The sequence below is a fragment of the Sminthopsis crassicaudata genome, chromosome 1 (genome assembly GCF_048593235.1).
Source record: "Sminthopsis crassicaudata isolate SCR6 chromosome 1, ASM4859323v1, whole genome shotgun sequence".
Taxonomy (NCBI): Eukaryota; Metazoa; Chordata; class Mammalia; order Dasyuromorphia; family Dasyuridae; genus Sminthopsis; species Sminthopsis crassicaudata.
Genome location: NC_133617.1, coordinates 20,475,943 through 20,494,755, shown reverse-complemented (window position 1 = coordinate 20,494,755; position 18,813 = coordinate 20,475,943). Strand labels below are relative to the sequence as shown.

Here is an 18,813-nt window from a genome sequence, read left to right as displayed (position 1 = left end):
AGTCTCTCCACATGCAGTATGGTGCTTGTCTCACTGATTTATTCCTCAGTTCTATGGCTGGGTACCAGCAGTTCATAGCTTTGCAGTGCTGGTGCTTTGGGGTGGTTGGTCTCCAGCAGACTTTTGCTCCTGAAGAACTGTAGCCAAGCAGGCTGTCTAAGCCCGAGCAAATTTGGGTATCCTAAAACTAGGGTCTCTATGGTACTGTAAAGGAAGGGAGTAGGATGTATAAAGTAGGTCTGGATGCAAGCATGTGTTGTATCCGTGGGATCGTTAGTTCAGTCACTCTACTGGAAGAGAGGAAGATGGAGGAGGGGTTCTGAATGAACTAATACAGTCAGTGCCATTTTGTGTGTGTGTGTGTTTACCATCTTTTAGACTGTAGGTGTCCAATACCACTTTGAAAAGGTTGTGGCGACTGGAGAAAATGTATAGTCTGTCATATTTTTGCTCACGAGACTCAGAAGTTTGGTCCATTTTATATAAAATAACATTTTAAAGACTTAAGAACACTGATGAGTGCAATGACCAAGCATAATTCCTGAGGACTCATGATGAAACTGCTCCCCACCTCTTCTGGATCCAGAATGTAGATCAAGACTTTTTTTTTTTTTTTTTTTAAGACATGACTAATGTAGGAATTTATTTTGTTTGACTTTGTGTTTCTAACAGGAATAAATGAATACAAATATATATATACATTCGCACAAAAACAATGCTAGAATTTAAGGGTTTTTGATCAAATTCCTTTCATTACTGAATAAATTGTTTTTGCATTTTGAAGTGCTGCATTTTGCTGAACCATTTGTGGAGGTTTTCCACTACTGACTTGTTTAACCACAGTTTTATTGTTTTTCTTAGTGTTGAGCTATCCTTTATGTTCATGGTGAGGATGCAATAAATTCACATAATGAATTTTTAAAAAATGTCACTGTGGCTTTTTTTCTATTAATATTTAAATACTTAAATCTCTACATGAAAAAAGATATGGCAGAAATATTAGCTGGGAATTCAATTTGTGTGGGAAAACTGATGTTAAGATTTAAGTGTAAACATTAAGATTAAATTAAATCAAAGTGCCAAAAATTATATATTTTTAAACTTTTAAAAATTAAACATTGGAAAAGGCTTTTTGAATTTTGAACCAACGTTTTAAAGTCATGCCAGTTTCATAAAACCCTTGGATTCCATTGCTCAGCAATAATTAAAATGATTTATATATAAAAACTATATTCCTAAGTAGCATATGATAAAAGGTCTACTTGGTTCCTATCGAGTATCATCTCTACATTTTAAGTCCTAGAAAGGAGATTTCACAATCAAAAGCCAGTATATCCCATGTGTTATACCCCTATGGACTACTCTAACCTGGTAGCTCCCCTTTGAACTACTCTCAATGCCTGCCCATCGATGGCACGGCTAGGCCACACTTACCCGTCTTCGGGCACCAACCCGGATCCCATAGAGACTGACCACCAGAAGGTAGGGGTGAAGTAAAAGAGAGCTTTATTCTTATATAGCACATATTTATACCCCACTGATGATATGGGGGAACGGGGCGGTCCTCTAGGAACCTGGCATAATGGGATTGGCCGGAGAAGAAGGAGGGAGGCCTGCTAGGCTTTGAGAGCACAAAGGAGGGAGGCGTGATACCTGGAGTCAGACACTGCCTCTTGGGGCTGTGCCCCACCTCCACGTAGGACTCTCCTGTACCTCAGAACCTCTCATCCCTCAGGTCCTTCCACATGCCTTGAACTGCATTTCTTGCTTCTAGAGGCTTTTTAACCCTTACACCATGATCTTAGATTCCAAATTTCAAAAAAGAAGCACATTACAATGGCCCCAACTTCCTAAGATATATCTGTATTTTCACAACTGCAATAGGGTCCTTCAGGGAAGCAACAATTTTCTGACTTCAAAGGGAAAGAGAGCAAACTTTTTGGACAGTTCCAGCAAGTACAAGCTCCAAACATTCATGTGTTAATATGAATGACCCGCACCAGCAAGTCAGGTTTTTGGTGGTTACTATCAAATGTGAGAGAAACACAAAAAGAAATATGTGGTTTATAAAAAAACAAGTTAAGCCCTTACTTGTTCTGCGGTGAACAGGGTCGTGTTAAATACTGGCACATCGGGAGAAGAAGAAAAGCAAAAGCTATCGTGGCAAGAACTAGAGGAAGAAAAGACAATATTAATATATTTGTCTACCTGACAATGACTTCAAAATTGTCCTTAATAGTACTTCTTTTTTTGCATTTCCTGCAGCAAGTTTTTCATCACTCCGATTCACTAGTAAGAAATAAAGCCTTCCAAATACAGAGCTAACCACTCACCTAACTGTTACTAGTCCTCGAAGAGGGAAGTTCAATAGAAGTCAATGTAAGGATCACAGTGTTAGCACTGGAAGGCCTCTTTAGAGCTCATGTAGTCCCCTCAATTTACAGAGTAGGAAACTGAGTCCCAGAGGTTTAGTGAGGTCACACAGGAAATCAAGGTGCAGAGCCCAAACTGGAATACAAGGCCTCTGCCTCTAAATCCAGCGTTCTTTTCATTGCCTCATGCTGCCTTTTCAAAGTCAAGGCAATGGATTCTCTGGCTACATCTTCTTATATTGTACCCTTAAAAACAAAAGTCACAGGATAGGAGATTGACAATCAACTAACCAAGGGGGAAAGCCTTTAGGCATTTTGAGTTTGGTTAGCAATTATAACAATCTCCCACCTAAAATGAAAATAAGTGGTTAAAGAAGGGAGTACAGGGCAGTTTGCTTATCTCCTTAATTGTCAACTTATTAGCACACCAATGCACCAGATTCATTAAATGAATATACATTTACTAATAATCTTTCCAGAGCTAGGATAAAATATCTGCATGCCTTATTCAAGGTTTGAAAAATGTATTCTCATACACTTATGACACAATAAATATGTTCATACCTTGGAGAGTAGATAGTATTAAACATGTATGTACACAGGGCAATACAAGATAATGGTAGTGATAAAATGATTCCATCACCACCTCCCCTTCTTCCCCATTCCCCTAATTCCATAGGTTGGGCCCAAAAGGTCTATTTACTTTGTCTAATTCTAGACCTGGCTCTGAAAGTTACTACAAAGGGCTAGGACTGGAGAATGTCAGAGTGCTTGGCCAATTTTTTTTTGTAATGGCAACTGATGAGTTGTTGTTACTTTATCTTTGGACAAGTTTAAATCATTAAGAAAGGAGCTGGAAATATAGTAATACAACGAAGGCCACATATGACACTTTCTTTCTCTCAATAATTCTCAGTGGCTTGAATTTTTTCTTTATTCTTTTTGTCTTTTGGCAACTTTGTTCAGATGAGGAGATAGGAGCAAGGGCTTAAGTTATATGATTTTCTTCTTCTGAAATCAAGCCCTAATCAACTAGTCATTTGTATATTCAAATTACAGAAAAAGCAGGCCTATACATGCAACTGTCTAATACATACCTTTTGCTTTTCTTTTAAAATATATAATAAATTCAACATGTTTCAAAAACTGTTGCTTTTCTTCATGGTCCTCCTCTGGTTCTTCTCTGTACATTGTACAATTGTACAATTCCTAAATGACTCTTCTCTTTCCTTTTCTTGGGGGGGGGGGAGGGCAGAAGGGCTATTCTATCCCTAACAACTTTGCCACCTCCCTTTTATCCTCTAAAACTAGAAAGAAAAAAAAGCCTAAGTTGTCATAGGCCATCTCTAGGCAAGGAGGAGTCAGACTTCATGGAAATAAAAACATATCAAGTATATATTATACAAATGCGTCTTTATCCCTGGAGAGCCTAGAAAGGCAAGTATCTTCTTTTTAATAAAGTTACAACCAAAAATAAACAGGGAGAACCATTTACCTGCTGTACATATTGTAAAGACTACTTGAACAGAATCAAAGAAGAAAAACATGACTAGAAGGGAGACAGATGCTCCAATGGGAAGAAACAGTGCTTGGGTGGAGTCAATCGTTTGGATACCTGCAAAAGAAAAACCGGACACATTTCATTAGATTGCATTCAACTGGCTTCCTCGGAGAATTCTATCACATGTGGGTTATTCAGACTCTTTGCTTCTCCTCTACTTATTATTATTAACTATTTCTATAAAAGACAATTTCCCCAAGGATAGTGAGGGACACTGAGACTCAAACTAGCCGATTTGAGGAACTTTCATGAAAGGAACATGGTAAAGTCTGATGAGAGTAGTTAAAACTCCCATTTTAAATGTCTTCTGATTATGTACAAATTTAATTTGTTAATGTTCTTTTTTTCTCTACAAACTAAAAAAGGTTTGGATAGGATTGTGCATATCACCAGCTTTAACGAAAACTTTTAAGTGCCTACCATGTTCAAAGCTTTGAGGAGACAAAAATAACAAGAGCCTGCTACTGAGAAGCTGAGATTCCAATAACGATTGCCATTTCCAGGGTACTTTACATGAGTTTATCTCACTGGAACCCACAAGGAGACTGAGGTGGGCACTGTGGGTTTTGCTGCTCATGAAGCTGAGGCCCAGAGAAATGAAAGTCCTACCCATGGTCACCCGTAAGCACTGGGGTGAAGGCTGGCCTTCTTGACACCCTGACAATCCAAGTACTGTATTCTCTCTCCTAAGGCCAGCATGCTTATTGCAGGGATATTTGCATGGATGTGTTTACACAAGGACAGGCAGCATTTAGGGGAAGGGGGCAAAAGTGCCCTAGCCATACCAGTGGGAGAGGCAGCTGCTGGAGACGGCACACAAAGCAGAGCTTTGGGGGAAACAAAGGAGATGAAACGGCACAGAATCTGGGATCTTTTGTCCAGGTTTTTCCATGACTCCTGCAAAGGGCTCTAGATCTCTGTCCCTTTTTCACTCTAAGGCCCTCACAATTTTGAATCTTCTAAGACTGGTATTTATTCTATTATTATTAGTGTTAAAGGATTTTGTTTGTTTGGAGTAGCAACTTGAGATCACTTGGAAAGCACTGTGTAGTTTTCCAAATGCAAATGTGCCCATTTCTTCTTTAGTTTTAGGCCTAGCCTTTTTGTCCATTTGTAGCATCTGGTCAAGAGACCCTGTGACATTTTTTTGCCAAAGTCTCTGAATGTACTTTCATTTTGACAATGAAATGGAGTCTCTTCAATTCAGCAAACATATTAAATACCTACTATGTGCAAGGCATTAATGAGAGGTATTAGAAATGCAAAGATAAAATCACCATGGTCTTAAGTAGAAAACAAGAAGGATGATTTTATAGCTGGGATCATTTAAATATTATTGGGCAGTAAATAAATGGGAAAACAAGCGAAGGGGTAGGTAGAGACAACAGACAGGAAGAGACATGTTGAGATGGAGAAGAATCTGCCTATTGGAGTAATCACATATTGATAGGGCTTCTAGGTTTACAAAGCACTTTTCTTGCAACGACTTTTACAAGATCTGTAGTTTAGTAGTATTCCTCCCATTTTCTAAAACAAAACAGACTATGAAAGTTTTCAATGCCGTTCTGAGGAATTTGCATTTCATCTCAGAGGCAAAAGTGAGTTAATGAGGAAGGCAGTGACATGTTAGATATGTGCTTGAGAAAAATCATCTTAGTTATAGAGAAGATAAGCTAGAAGTGAAGAGATGAGTTAAAGTAGAGGCAGTGAAGGCAGAAAGAACAGTGAACGTGTCGGCATAATTCAAATAAGAAGATTCAAGTTCTGAACAGTTTCTGTCTGTCTAATCCATCATTCTTCACACAAGTGCTGAACTTAACTATGCTGGTCCTAAGAGAAAAAACATATAGCCCCTACTCTGGACTGTTGGGCTCAAAATAATGGCCTACTGATCTAAATAGTCAAGGCATGGGTCTGAGCCTATCATTCCATCTAAATGTGGTTTTCCTACTGAATACCAATGTTTATTTTTACATTACTTAGAAAACTGAAGCAAACTCTGCCCTCCCCAAAATCAAAGAGAGACGATGCTTGCTCACAATCTAACAGAGGAAACGACAGGCAGACCACAATGGATGAGCAGGTACCTATGGGATAAACAGATCACAGAGGAAAGGTACTGAGCAAGATCAGGAAGCCAGGAGGGGGAAACGAGGAGGGAACAAAGGGAACTTGCTCTGATTCCCAAACCAGCATTTTCTAGCAGGCCAAGCAATTTTGTCCAACTATGTGAAAAATTTCTGAAAGTTAACAATGTTTTGTTTTTATCTGTATCCCCAGCGTGTCTTTTACATGTTACATTTCACTTCATCTTTTCCAGGGGTTGCTTCTTACTCAGGAGTCTTTAAAATCTCCACTTTTACTTCTCCTCTATTTCCAATTCTCTCTCTCTCTCCCTCCTTCACCTCTAATGCACACTGAATTGGACCTGAGATCTCCTGCCCACCTCCACTAGCAAAGCCTCCTTCTCCTGGAGCAGCTGTCATGGAACTGTGCCCTCATTTGCTAATAGGCTGTAAATGAGTTATGTCCATTTGTCTTCTACACTGCCTTTGGGGTTACTCAAAGAAGGCGAGGTTTCATCATTTATAGTCATGCAACATTACCAGAAGAATATTGGGGTTAAAAAAGGTTATTTTGCATCAGGGAACAGTCTGTGATTGCCCCCCTTGTTATTGCCTCTTTGCTATGGCAGTCATTCATTTACCCTCAATCACGCCCCAGCCCAGCATGAGCCGGCTGAGCGAACGTGCTGAGTCGTGTCCCAGTGGGATCCAGGCCATGTTTTCTAACACTTCGACCTGGGTAAGCTTACTGCCATTTCTGCAACGCTTGTTCAAGACACAGATTAATGTAATGAATTAATAAGTGGAAAACCACCATTCCTTAAGCACTTGCTAAGATCTGTACTGAGTGCTGGAAGTGCCAAAAGAAGGCTGCCCGCCCTGCTCTCAGAGAGCTCCCAGCCACCCAGGAAGCTTCGTCTGCAGGTCGGACAGAAGGACCAGGACTGAGGCGGGTGAGGAGGGAAGGGGCAAGGCCAGTGGTCCTACTACTTCTTCACTGTCGCTATCATCATTAAAGCCATCTCTGTGCAGATGCGGAGCCACTGGCTGGAGCCAAGGACTCTGGCACAGAGAACTTTGCTTTCAGTGTTTCAATAGCTGTGGCTGCTGAGCACCCAGGGAGATAGTTGGCAGGCCTCACCAAGGTCCGTGCCCTCCCATGGGCTCTGGGGGAAGGTTGGAAGCTGGCGACTGGAGAGCGATCCTGTTCTTGGAATTCTTCGGCATACCTGCCTGTTTGTGGCAGCTGACATTAGTCCCTTCTCAGTGAGGGCTGCTTCCTGTCATAATGGCTACGGTGATAGGTGGGACTAGAAGAAGGGGGGGGGGGGGGGTCCCTTCTCTACTCCTGTAGAGAGAATGACTGTAGGGGGTTGAGATGGAAGCCTTAGGCAAAGTGCACTTGCCAGAGGAGTAGTGTTGACATAAATTCTTGTTTATGTTTGCAAACACCCACCTCACAGCAGGTGTGGTAGTATCCAGAAGGCCAGCCTTGGAAGAACTGGGTTAAAGTCCTTTCTCTAATATATATCATGTGACTCTGAGCAAGTCTTAACTATGTAAGTTAGACTTATTAAAAATAGAGAATGAATGACCCAACATCTTGGGAATCTATCATCATTATGAAGTTCCTCCCAACTTGTGCCCCACTCTGGGCCAGCTGCCCCTCCACTGGACAATACCAGAACTCTGCCCCTGGGACTCAGGTGTCATAAAGTGAGAGTGTGCCTGCATCTCCACACCGTGCGGCCTCAGCTCTTACCCTTTATGTGTAATGTAGAATGTAAGCTCCTTGAGGGGAGCTATGGTCTGTCCTTTTGAGAGTATTTCGGATAGTAAATGCTTAGTACTCAAGACCTCCAGCTTCTCCTTTTTTTAAAGCAATAAACTCTTAACTATGGGGACTGAATGTGGCTAACAACACAATATTTTTTGTTTTCTTTCTCATTTTTCCCCCCTTTTTGATCTGATTTTCTTTGGCCAGCAGGATAAAAGCAGAAATAAGTTTAGAAGAATTGCACATATGTAACCTCTACCAACTTACTTGCTGTCTAGGGGAGGGAAGGAGAAAAATTTGGAAGACAAGGTTTTGCAAGGGTGAATGCTAGAAACTATCTTTGCATGTACTTGAAAAAATAAAAACCTCGTTTTTTTTTTTTTTTTTTAAAAACAGCTGATGAAAGGAATGAAACAAACAAAAAAGCAATAAACTCTCAAATTATCTACCCAAGTTAATATATCTTTAAAGCCAGTGCCTAAAATAGAGTTAGATTTCTCCCTTAATTTTTTGGATTAAGTTTTCAGAAAAAAGGGGCAGCTAGGTGGCGCAGTGGATAGAGTACCAGTCCTAGCTGTGTGACCCTGGGCAAGTCACTTAACCCCAGGCTCAGGGGGGGGGGGGAATATATATATATATATATAAAAGTTTTCAGAAAAAAATGGAATCAAATAGAAGAGAGCTTTAAAATCATCTAGTCCAAAACAAAGCCATATTTACATATATATATATACATACACACACACGCATACATGTGTATGTGTATACATAACAAAGTAAAATTAGTATGAAAATATTTGTGTGTGGTGTGTATGTGTGTGTATGTATATAATATATATATATATATATATATATATATATATATATATATATATATATATATATATTATATACATACACACACAAATATAAAAAATGCTAGTTGTGAAAGGTTTATATAAGCTAAGCAGAGTTCACATAGCAGGGAGCTGCTGGAGTTACTAAACAGAGGAATGACACAATAAGAGCTGCACTCAGGAAAATTACTTTGGCAACAATGAATCAGGAGGACAAAGAGACAAGAGGTCCAATTATAATTTGGTTCTGATAGGGCTAGAAATGATGAAGGCCTGAATTAGTGACCAAGAGAGAACAGGATGGATGTAAGACAGAAACAGTGAGATCTAGCAATTGATTATGTGGAGTGAAGGAGAGTAAAGGGCCAAGGTTAATGTTGAGGCTTCCAACCAGGATGATGGTGCTCTTGAGAGAAACAGAGCAGTGTGGAAGGCAGAAATATAAGTAGTTCAATTTGAACATGTCAGTCCAAACATTTATTAAGAATTAGCTACGGGTCAGGCACTCTGCTAAGTGCTAGGGATACAAAGAAAGGAAAAAGTCAGTCTCTGTTCTCAAAGAGCTTACAGAGTAATGAGGATGATAATATGTAAGCAGCTGAGTACAAAGATATATTACAGAAAGCATACCCTGGAGAAAATCCAGAGGGAAGGAATGAGCAGGAGGAAGAACTGAAAAAGGCTTCAGGCAGGAGATGGGACTTTAGTGGAGACTTGTCAGAAGGCTAGATGGGCAGAGAGGGGAAGGAAGAGCATTCTGGGCAAAGAGACAATCACAGAGATGGGGTGATGATGGTGTGAGGGGCATCCGGGAGGCAGGGTGAGTTTGAGATCCTTCTGGCACATTCAGTTGGAGATAAGCAACATGCAGCTGGTGATGGAGGACTGCAGCTGGGGAGACAGACTGAGGTCGGTTACAAAGGTCTGGGAGCTCTCTGCCCAGAAGTGATGATTAGGTCCACCTCAGGTGACGTCACCAGGAGAGAGTATGGAGATACTGTAAAGGAACACAGCGCCGAGAAGAAAGGAGAGCAAGTGGCAGCAATGGGTATGTGAAATTTTTTTTCTAGCTATCTGATTTTGAAAGGAGAGATGGAGTGTGATATCTTGAGAGATCAGCAGTCATTCAATTTTTTGCCAGTCCAGGAAGGAGGAGTTTTGGATAAATTTGGGAGGGAGGGAGATGGGGACCAGTAATTAGGGAGATAGTAAAAATTAGAGAGGAGGAGATTACTGCTGAGGGAGGGGGAAATCTGTTGGAATCAGAAGAGGAGATGGGATCAAGGACACACATGGAAGATCTTGGTGAGAAGGGGCTCATCAGAGACTAGGATAAAGAAGCAGAGAAGTGAAGAAGCAGCAGCCTATGGTGAATGGTCACTATTTCCTCAGCACAGCCAGTGGGTGAGGGAGAGAGTAACGAATGAAGAATGCCATGGGAAGCTCAAGAAGAAAATAGCCTGGTTTAAACAATCCCTTAGGGAAAAGTGCTCTAGGGATTCAAAAGGATAAGTTTTGTGTGAATTCAGTTCAATTTTGTGATTTCCTCCAATTCCATTTTCATGCATGAGGGAAGTGGAGTGGAGGAGTCATCAAGTGATGGTACAGAGCCGAGGGTTTGTTAACTGCAAGATCAAGAAAGGGAAGGGAGGAAAGTAAGATTGACAAAGGGCTGCTTTGGCCTGGAAGAATGCTGAGGGATGGAGGGAGCATAATCCCATTGAGAATGACGAGAATTAGGAAGGGTAGGGAAACGGGAGAGATGGATTGACAAAAGACTTTCCAAGTTTTAATCTCCAAATAATAAGAGCAATAATTAAAATAATGGCGAATATTTGTGCACGATTGCTAGATCAAAGGTATGTGTGTGCACTTACTTTCAGGATGTGAAGGCAGATTGTCTTATTCATTTAATATCCCAAAATGACAAGAATGGAACTGAAAAGTAACAAGTTTCACACCAAAGCAGAAAAGGGTAGGCAGCAATGTGATGACGCGTTAGCACCCTGGGTACCTCAGAATCAGCTGGAGTCAGGATAAGTCTTTATTCTTGGTCTTTAGCAGTAGAAATGAAGAGAGTGCACGTGTAGGATCTCTGTGACCTTACCACCTCATCTCTCTCTCGAAGAAATGACTGTGGCCCACTGCACCTTCTAGTCCCTCCCACAATTCTCTGTATACACCAAACAATTGGGCGCACACAGGATAGTGGGAAGGACCATTTTCCAAGCATAATTTTATAGAGTGTTGTCCAATCAGTAATTAGCCTCAAGTACATCATCGTCCCACCCCAGTGCATTGACTCAAGAGCTCCAGCCCCTTACACAGCAGCATTAAAATATGCTCTGTGATATCAAATGCACTCTTTATCATTCATGGGGTGTGTATCCTATGCTGCCTTTTGCTATTCTACAATTTTTAATAAAAATATCTTTTGTTTCCAATTAAACTGTTAAGTGCCTTGAGGTTATATATGCACCTTTAATACATATTTGCAACGGGCAGTCAACAAATGATTGTTGGCAGCATGGTACAGTGGAGTGGGGAGTAAGAAGGCTCCATTCTGTCTTAAAAAATTGAAATTACTGAGTGTACTGTCATTTTATAAAACACTGCTCTGGCTGTGGCAGAGTGGATACAGGGAAGCACTGCTGGTAGAACCACGTACTGGTCCAGCCAGTCTGGAAAACTATCTGGACTGTGCCCATCCTCTGACCTAGCAATGTCGCTACTGGACCGATATCCAAAGAGATCAAATAAAGAGGAAAAAAGAAGCCTCAGGTACAAAAATATTTAAAGCATCTCTTTTTGTGGTGGCAAAAACTGGAAACTAAGAGGTATTCATATATTGGAGAATGGTTAAAGGAATTAGGACATATGAATAAAATGTGATATTATTGTACCATAAGAAATGAGAAAATGGATGTTTCCAGAAAAAAAAAAAACAGAAAAAATTAAGCTGATGGAGAATACAGCAAAATGAGAACAATTTGCATAATAACAATATTATAAAAAGAAAACTCTGGAAGACTCAAAAATTATGATCATTGCATTGACCAACCATGATTATAAAGGCCCCAAATTGAAATGTGCTTCTCTGCTCCTGACAAGAGAGGTGATGGATGCAGAATAGAGGGTTGAAACCTTTTTTTTCCCCTTCCTTTTCTGAGGCTGGGCTTAAGTGACTTGCCCAGGGTCCCACAGCCAGGAAGTGCTCTATCCACTGCGCCACCTAGCTGCCCTGAGACCTTTTTTTTTTTTTTTTAAACATGGCCCATGTGAGAGTTTGCTTTGCTAGACTTGCCATATTTGCTATGGGGTTTTCCCCTCTTTAATTTTTTTAATTAAAAAGAAGGGAAGGCGGAAAAGAAAAAAAAGAAATTCATTAATTAAAAACAAGAATAAGTAGTTATAAAAATGCTTTTAAAAAAACTTATCACCCATAATAAGGAAGACATAAATTAGACATGAATCTCTGTATGAGAATAGAAACTGGCTGACTAAACAAAAGTCACTTCCCTCTACTATAAAGATTTATGGTAGTATGGCCATTAAAACGTCAAATTACATGGAGATTTTTTGAATACCCTGATGTATAATTATTTCAAGTTGGAAATTTTATTTGCGGGGAGGGGAGGGAATCAGATTCTTAAGTTTATGAACTGGATGAAGTGACATTATTTCATACCACCAGGTTTATAAAATTTTATACTGAGTCATTCTGTGTATTCTGGGCAACAAGGGACTTCAAAGGCTTTTCCTGAGTACAAGAGATTTGGATTCTATCCTGGCAGGAAGCAGGCTGATCTCTTATAGCTCCTTCTCAAAATTAGGTTCTGACAGGGAGTCCACAGCAAGTTTAATTCCAGGAGCTTACTGGGACAGTTTGTTCCAAAATTTGTTAAACTTTGTGGTGAGGGATTTTTTCCTAGACAGAGATCAGTGTCATATTATAAGCTTAAGAAAACAGTGGTTAAACTTTATGATTTTGTAGCTATTTGTTATTCTTGTTGCATCTTGTTCCCACTCGTTCTGCTAAATAGCACACTCATAAGTGCTAAAACCTGCTTACTTCTGATATGGAGACCAGGACTCTTAACAGATGGGGGAACTGAGGCAAAGAGGTTATGTGACTTCATAGCATAAGGGAGATTTAGAACTAGAACTTGCCTACATCTCTACTATTCCCCTACCTCAGAACCCCAGGGAAGTTCTGCTAACCAGAGCAAATGACATCTCTTCATCTGGGATTTATCTAATTCCTTATTATGCTGGTTACAAAGTTTCTTCAGCTGTAAATATAAATTTTTAGGCTCTTGAGTTCCTTCAAATGCTCCCTCAGGTCCCTTCTAGTTTGAAGGCGAGTCTGTGGAAGGCCTGAGGTGGCCCACAGCAGGCACTTAATAAATGCTTGTTTCAGTGGCTGGTTGTACCTCTCTCTCTCCCACTCCTATCTAGAATGGTTTCTCGTCTCCTCCTCTTTACCAACTGCCCAGTGAAGAGATCAAGGGTTTGATTTGAAATCAAGAAAACCTGGATTCAAATTCAACTTCTGATACTAGCTATGTGAGTCATATCTCCTCTCTGAGCTTTTTTTTGTTTTTTACCCCTGTAAAATGGGTATAATATATGTAGGCTCCATCTGTGGCTCAATATTAAGCTCAAATGAACTGATGTGAAGCATTTGCACAAAAATGTGAAGTTTTGTTTTATTTTGGTTTTGCGTGTGTACTAGACCTATGATTTCACCCAGCCCTGTGCAGGACAGCCTCTGCTTGCTGATGACCTGGGGGATTAAGCTGACTGAGCAGGAGTATCAGCTTCAGTTTCCTTGGGGTCGATCAGTGTCCAGGATGGGATGACTTGTGTGAAGTCCCTTGTACCCTGGGCAGACCTCATTTTTCTCCAAATCTTTTACATGGAGCACGTTTCTCTCTCAAACAGAATTTTCCATCTTTCAACTTAAAGCTATAAAATGCAATATTAGCAGAGAAATACTGTGAGGGACTTTTAGGAACCTTGGTGAAGATGCTACTTGGGAAATTCTCATCCAGCATTCCCATGCTGCATGATCTGACAAGGAAGCCTACCACTGAACGGCACATGTTTAACATTAACATTGGATTACTTGCTGTTTAGGGGAGAAGAGGATAAAAATTTGGAACACCAGGTTTCGCGATGATAAATGTTGAAAACTATCTCTGCATGTATTTTGAAAATAAACTATTGGCAGCTAGGTGGCCTGGAGAATAGAGCACCAGCCCTGCAGTCAGGAGGACCTGAGTTCAAATCTGGCCTCAGATACGTAATACTTCCTAGCTGTGTGACCCTGAGCAAGTCATTTAACCCCAACTACCTGGGAATGGAAAGGGAGGGAAATATGAAAATAAACTATTAAAAAAAAGGAAACCTACCTCACTACAAACTTCAGGGAGTCATGGAAACATTAATCAAGGCTGTGCAGATTGGTTTTTGTGAAATATTAGTATTAGAGCAAAACAGTTTTTAGAACTGTTTAAAAAATGGAACTTTCTAAGTATTTTCTAGTTCAGATGAAAGCAAAACAGACCACTGAATTTTGTTTTGTTTTTTTAACTGCTGACCTATGTACTTTCTCTGAACCTGGAAACGACTAGCTTAAGGGTAGAAGGACCAAGTGAGGAAAGGTGGACGTATGAGAGTTGGATCTCTGCATTTCTTACTATTATTGGTGCTGTTGCCATTGAAGGACCCAGATGAACTGCCGCTGTCTTTTTCCTTATCTTGATTCTCAAAGTCCATATTGAGGGATCTGCAGAAAACAAAGAAAAGACACTCCATGTAACGATGCATCATGGAAGAAGACCAAAGGGTCTCTGCTGCGAGGCCAGTAAATGTTAAAGAAACAAGAACAGAGGCATTCCTCTCCCCAGGGTGAGCCAGCCAGCGCACCTCAGGATCCTGCGTCCCACTGCTTTGGTCCCACTTTCCTCTCTCTCCTTGGCCATTCCCGGTGTCAGGAGTCACTAAACCTGACACACACACACACACACACACACACACACACACACACACACACACACACACACACACACACACACCCCTCTGCGGCCTCTCTGGTCGCCCTGGCCAGCTCTGTCTCTGCTTTCCCACACTCCTGGCCCTTTATTTTCAGGCTCTCCCATCACCACATAAGTGTCTTGGTGACCTTTCCTCCTTGGAGGTTGTTTGGGGGTGTGAGTCCTGCCCCCTAAGATGCTCTCCTCCTCACCTCACCTCAACAAGGTCAGTCCCTGCCTTCCAGGCTTTCCTTCCCAATTCCTCAGCATACTGACATTCCCTCAGACAGTTCCCCAACTCTCTCTCCTATGTCACCACAGCTACCCCCAGAGGGAGCACAACTGTTCTACATCTATTTCCATGAACTATGAAATTCCTTTACTTGAGATCGATATTCCTACAGCTTTGGGCTCTGGATGGAGTCCCCTCAGAGCCCAGTGGGAAGAGATGACAGAACGGAATACTACTGGATGACGAAACAGAAAGGTACAATTAGTTGTTACAAGATTAGAATGGGTTTCAAATTGAAACTCAGGTGATATGAATATTCATTCTCCTTAAATAAGAAGGCTGGGCTAGATGTATAAAGAAGATGATATTTGGGCGGCATCTTAAAGTAAGAAAGGGAATATAGTCTAGGTACGAGTAATGGCCAGTATAAAAAGCGTGGGGACAGGCAGGTCAATTTGGCCTGATCACAAAGTCAGAGCAAGGTTGGAGAGGGAGTGATTCTGAGGATTGACAGTGAACTGTGTTTACCTCCTATCTCCTCTGCATCCTGACCTTATCGCCTCCCACTCGTCACAATCTTGGTTAGCCATGTCCTGGATCAGAGTTCTAAACTCTGTAATGTTGTTGCTCTTGTACACACTCTTCTCCTGGTTCTGCTCCTTTTATTCTACATCCATTCATTCAGCTCTTCCCAGGTTTCCATGAAAGCATTTCATTTTATCACTTCTTATGACAAAGTAGTATTCTCCAACTGAGGATTACCTTTCTGATTTACATGGACTGATGCTGAATGAAACGAGCAGAACCAGAAATACATCGTACACAATTACAGCAAGAATACATGATGGTCAACTCTGGTTTTTCTTAGTGGTTCGAGCAATCCCAAAATGTCATCTGCACCCACAAAAAGAACCCAGAAGGATGATTTCAGAAAACCCTGGAGAAACTTAGATAAATTGATGCTAAATGAAGTGAGTAGAACCAAGAGAACATTGTACACAGCAACAAGATTATGCGATGATGAATTTTTATGGACGTGGCTCTTTTTTAACAATGAGGTAATTCAGACCAATTCAATAGATTTGTGATAGAGGGAGTCATCTGCACCCAGAGAGAGGATTGCAGGGACTGAATGTGGATTACAACATAGTATTTTTACCTTTTTGTTGTTGTCTGCTTGCTTTTTTTCCTTTTTTCCTTTTTCCCTTTTGATCTATTTTTTCTTGTGTAGTATAATTGTTGTAGAAAGGTGTTCCAAATTTTCCTCCCTTTCCTTGCCCCTCCCTTTCCCCCTCCCCTAGATGGCAAGTAATACAATATATGTTAAACATGTGCAATTTTTCTAAACATATTTCTACAATTATCGTTCTGCACAAGAAAAATCTGATCAAAAAGGGAAAAAATGAGAGAGAAAATAAAAAGCAACAAAGGTGAAAATAATATGTTGTGATCCACACTCAGTCCCCACTGTCCTCTGAGTGGAGATGGCTCTTTTCCATCACAAAACCATTGGAACTGACCTGAATCACCTCATTATTGAAAAGAGCCACGTCCACCAGTTGATCATCACATAATCTTGTTGCTGTGTACAATGGTCTCTTGGTTCTATTCACTTCACATAGCATCAGTTTATCTCAGTCTCTCCAGGCTTCTCTGAAATCATCCTGCTGGTCATTTCTTACAGAATAATAATATTCTATAACATTCATATACCACAATTTATTCAGCCATTCTCCAATTGATGGGCAGCCACTCAGTTTCTAGTTCCTTACCACCACAAAAAAGGGCTGTCACAAATATTTTTGTCCATGAGGGTCCTTTTCCCTTTTTTATATTTCTTTGGGATACAGGCTCAATAGAGACACTGCTAGATCAAAGGGAATGCACAATTTGATAGCTCTTTGGGCATAGTTCCATACTGAATAGTAAAACTTCTTGGTGCTTCTGCAGCAAAACTTGATAATGGCTGGTATGTAGAAACCCTCTGCTATCCTGGTGGTTAGTGCTGTGCTAGTCCCAGAGACCCACACAAGCACATGGTATGATGGATATTTGTGGCACAAACCCAAAGAGCATGCCAGTCTTCCTTTGCCCAGATATTCAACAGGTGAATCGGATGTTATAAATACACTGAAAAAGGATTTGCCCCTCATGCATCTATTCTTAACAGCCTTGAAAATGAGCATTTGAGGGGGCAGCTAGGTGGCGAAGTGGATAGAGCCTTGAATTCAGTAGGACCTGAGTTCAAATCTCAAATCTGGTCTCAGACACTTAACACTTCCTGGCTGTGTGACTCTGGGCAAGTCACCTAACCCAGCCTTAGGGGAAAAAAAAAAGAAAAAAGAAAAAGAAAATGAGCATTTGATTAAAGCTATTTAAATCATGGAAAAATGAAACGATAACTGTACAGTAACTGCCACAAGCCTCTGTGCACCAGGACAGGCCTTTGCGCCGCCTTTGATACTCCAGGTCAGTGTCTGTGACAGAAGGTTCAGGAGAACCGTTATGGTAAAAGTCACTTCACAAAAACCTTCCAGAAAGTTGTGGCACTTTTCCAGAAAGCTGAAGTCTTGAGTGAAGAACTCATTTTTAAAGTGGTATGAAGATGCACATGTCCCAAAAGGGGAAAAACAACAACAACAACACATTTTTTAAGCAAATGAAAAAATCTGTAAAATGGCCCAAAAATGCAGAAGGAGAATCTGAGCCTAAAGTCAAAGGAGGTGACAAGCTCAGTGAAGCAACAGGAATCATTGATAAACTGGGTTTTTCTAACTCCCTAGAAGAGCTTTCATGGCAAATTTATTCTATTTTCTCTAATTGCTGAAATCCAGTGGATTTAGTTTTGCTTTTAAATCCATGTTTTCCATAGCTCCAAAGTTGAGTCTAAAATGGGCATTAGCCTTCTACTTCATGTACTTTTCTGATATAATGTAATTTAAGGCTTTCCACAATGAACAGTACTTTTTATACCTGAGTTTTCTTCAGTTTACAAGCCATGATTTGGTTAAAAACAATTTGTTAGGGAAATTCTGTTTGCAAATTAAATTGAACAAGAATCCAAAGTTTGTGTCCTGTCTCCTGTCCTCCCTCACTGACAGCAGATTACAAAGGATTCAGAAGAGTTAGGAAAGAGCACGCAGACACACCAAACAGAAAAAGGATTTTCAAAGAGTCAGACTGAGAAGGGGAAGAAAGAACAGGATAGAGGGAAACATGGGCATGCAGTGAGGAAGGAGCCAGCAGACAGTTGAGATTGAGTACAGGGCAGGTAGTGAGAGCATTTGGCTAGAGCAGGCAGGAGGCCTTAGAAGGGTGGGCTTTGGCAAAAAGGGTCCCCTCTTTATCCAAGACCACTGTGAAGGGAGAAGGGAGAAGACATCTGAGTGATGTGAAATGAAGAGGAGGAAAAAAGGGGAAGCTCTTGGTAAATGATCTTAATTGTCTGAATCAAGTATGAAATGAGAGTGATATAGCCAGGATGTATGAAAGTGTGGATTTGAATTTAAGGCATTTCCTAAATCTGGGCCTGGTGCTAATCACTACATTATATTCCCTCTCATTAAGAAATGAAAAAATTTAAAAGATAATTTCACAAAGGAACAAATTTATACTTAGTACACTGTGCTCTTAAGCTAGAATACTTTGAAAAGTCATATATTTTACTTCTTACTATCATTTTTTTCCTTCAAAAATCTCCAATTTAAACTAATTTGCTTGTTTAATAAATACTGTAGCAATCAAACTGTCAAAAGAACAACCTCCCAGAACTAGGGAAAAATAGTAACAAAATTCATATGTAGGCAAAATGGGTCAATCTCAGGGAAAATGATTTTCAAGGGCCTAGAAGGTACCAGAACTCAAACTATACTAAAAGCAATAATTCTCAAAATGATCTATGGAGAGAGAAAAGATATATCACTAAACAAGG

General features: G+C 40.5%; 1 protein-coding gene across 1 annotated transcript in view; it reads right to left on the bottom strand.

Annotated features, from left to right (window-relative positions):
- Positions 1-18,813, bottom strand: part of SPPL3 (signal peptide peptidase like 3) — a 121,720-nt gene that overhangs the window by 21,848 nt on the left and 81,059 nt on the right. The window contains exons 3-5 of the mRNA XM_074296026.1: positions 14,315-14,403; positions 3,868-3,987; positions 2,092-2,170 (exon numbers count right to left, since the gene is read on the bottom strand). Of these exons, the coding sequence (XP_074152127.1) occupies positions 2,092-2,170; positions 3,868-3,987; positions 14,315-14,403 (288 nt within the window). The remainder of the gene's footprint in view (positions 1-2,091; positions 2,171-3,867; positions 3,988-14,314; positions 14,404-18,813) is intronic.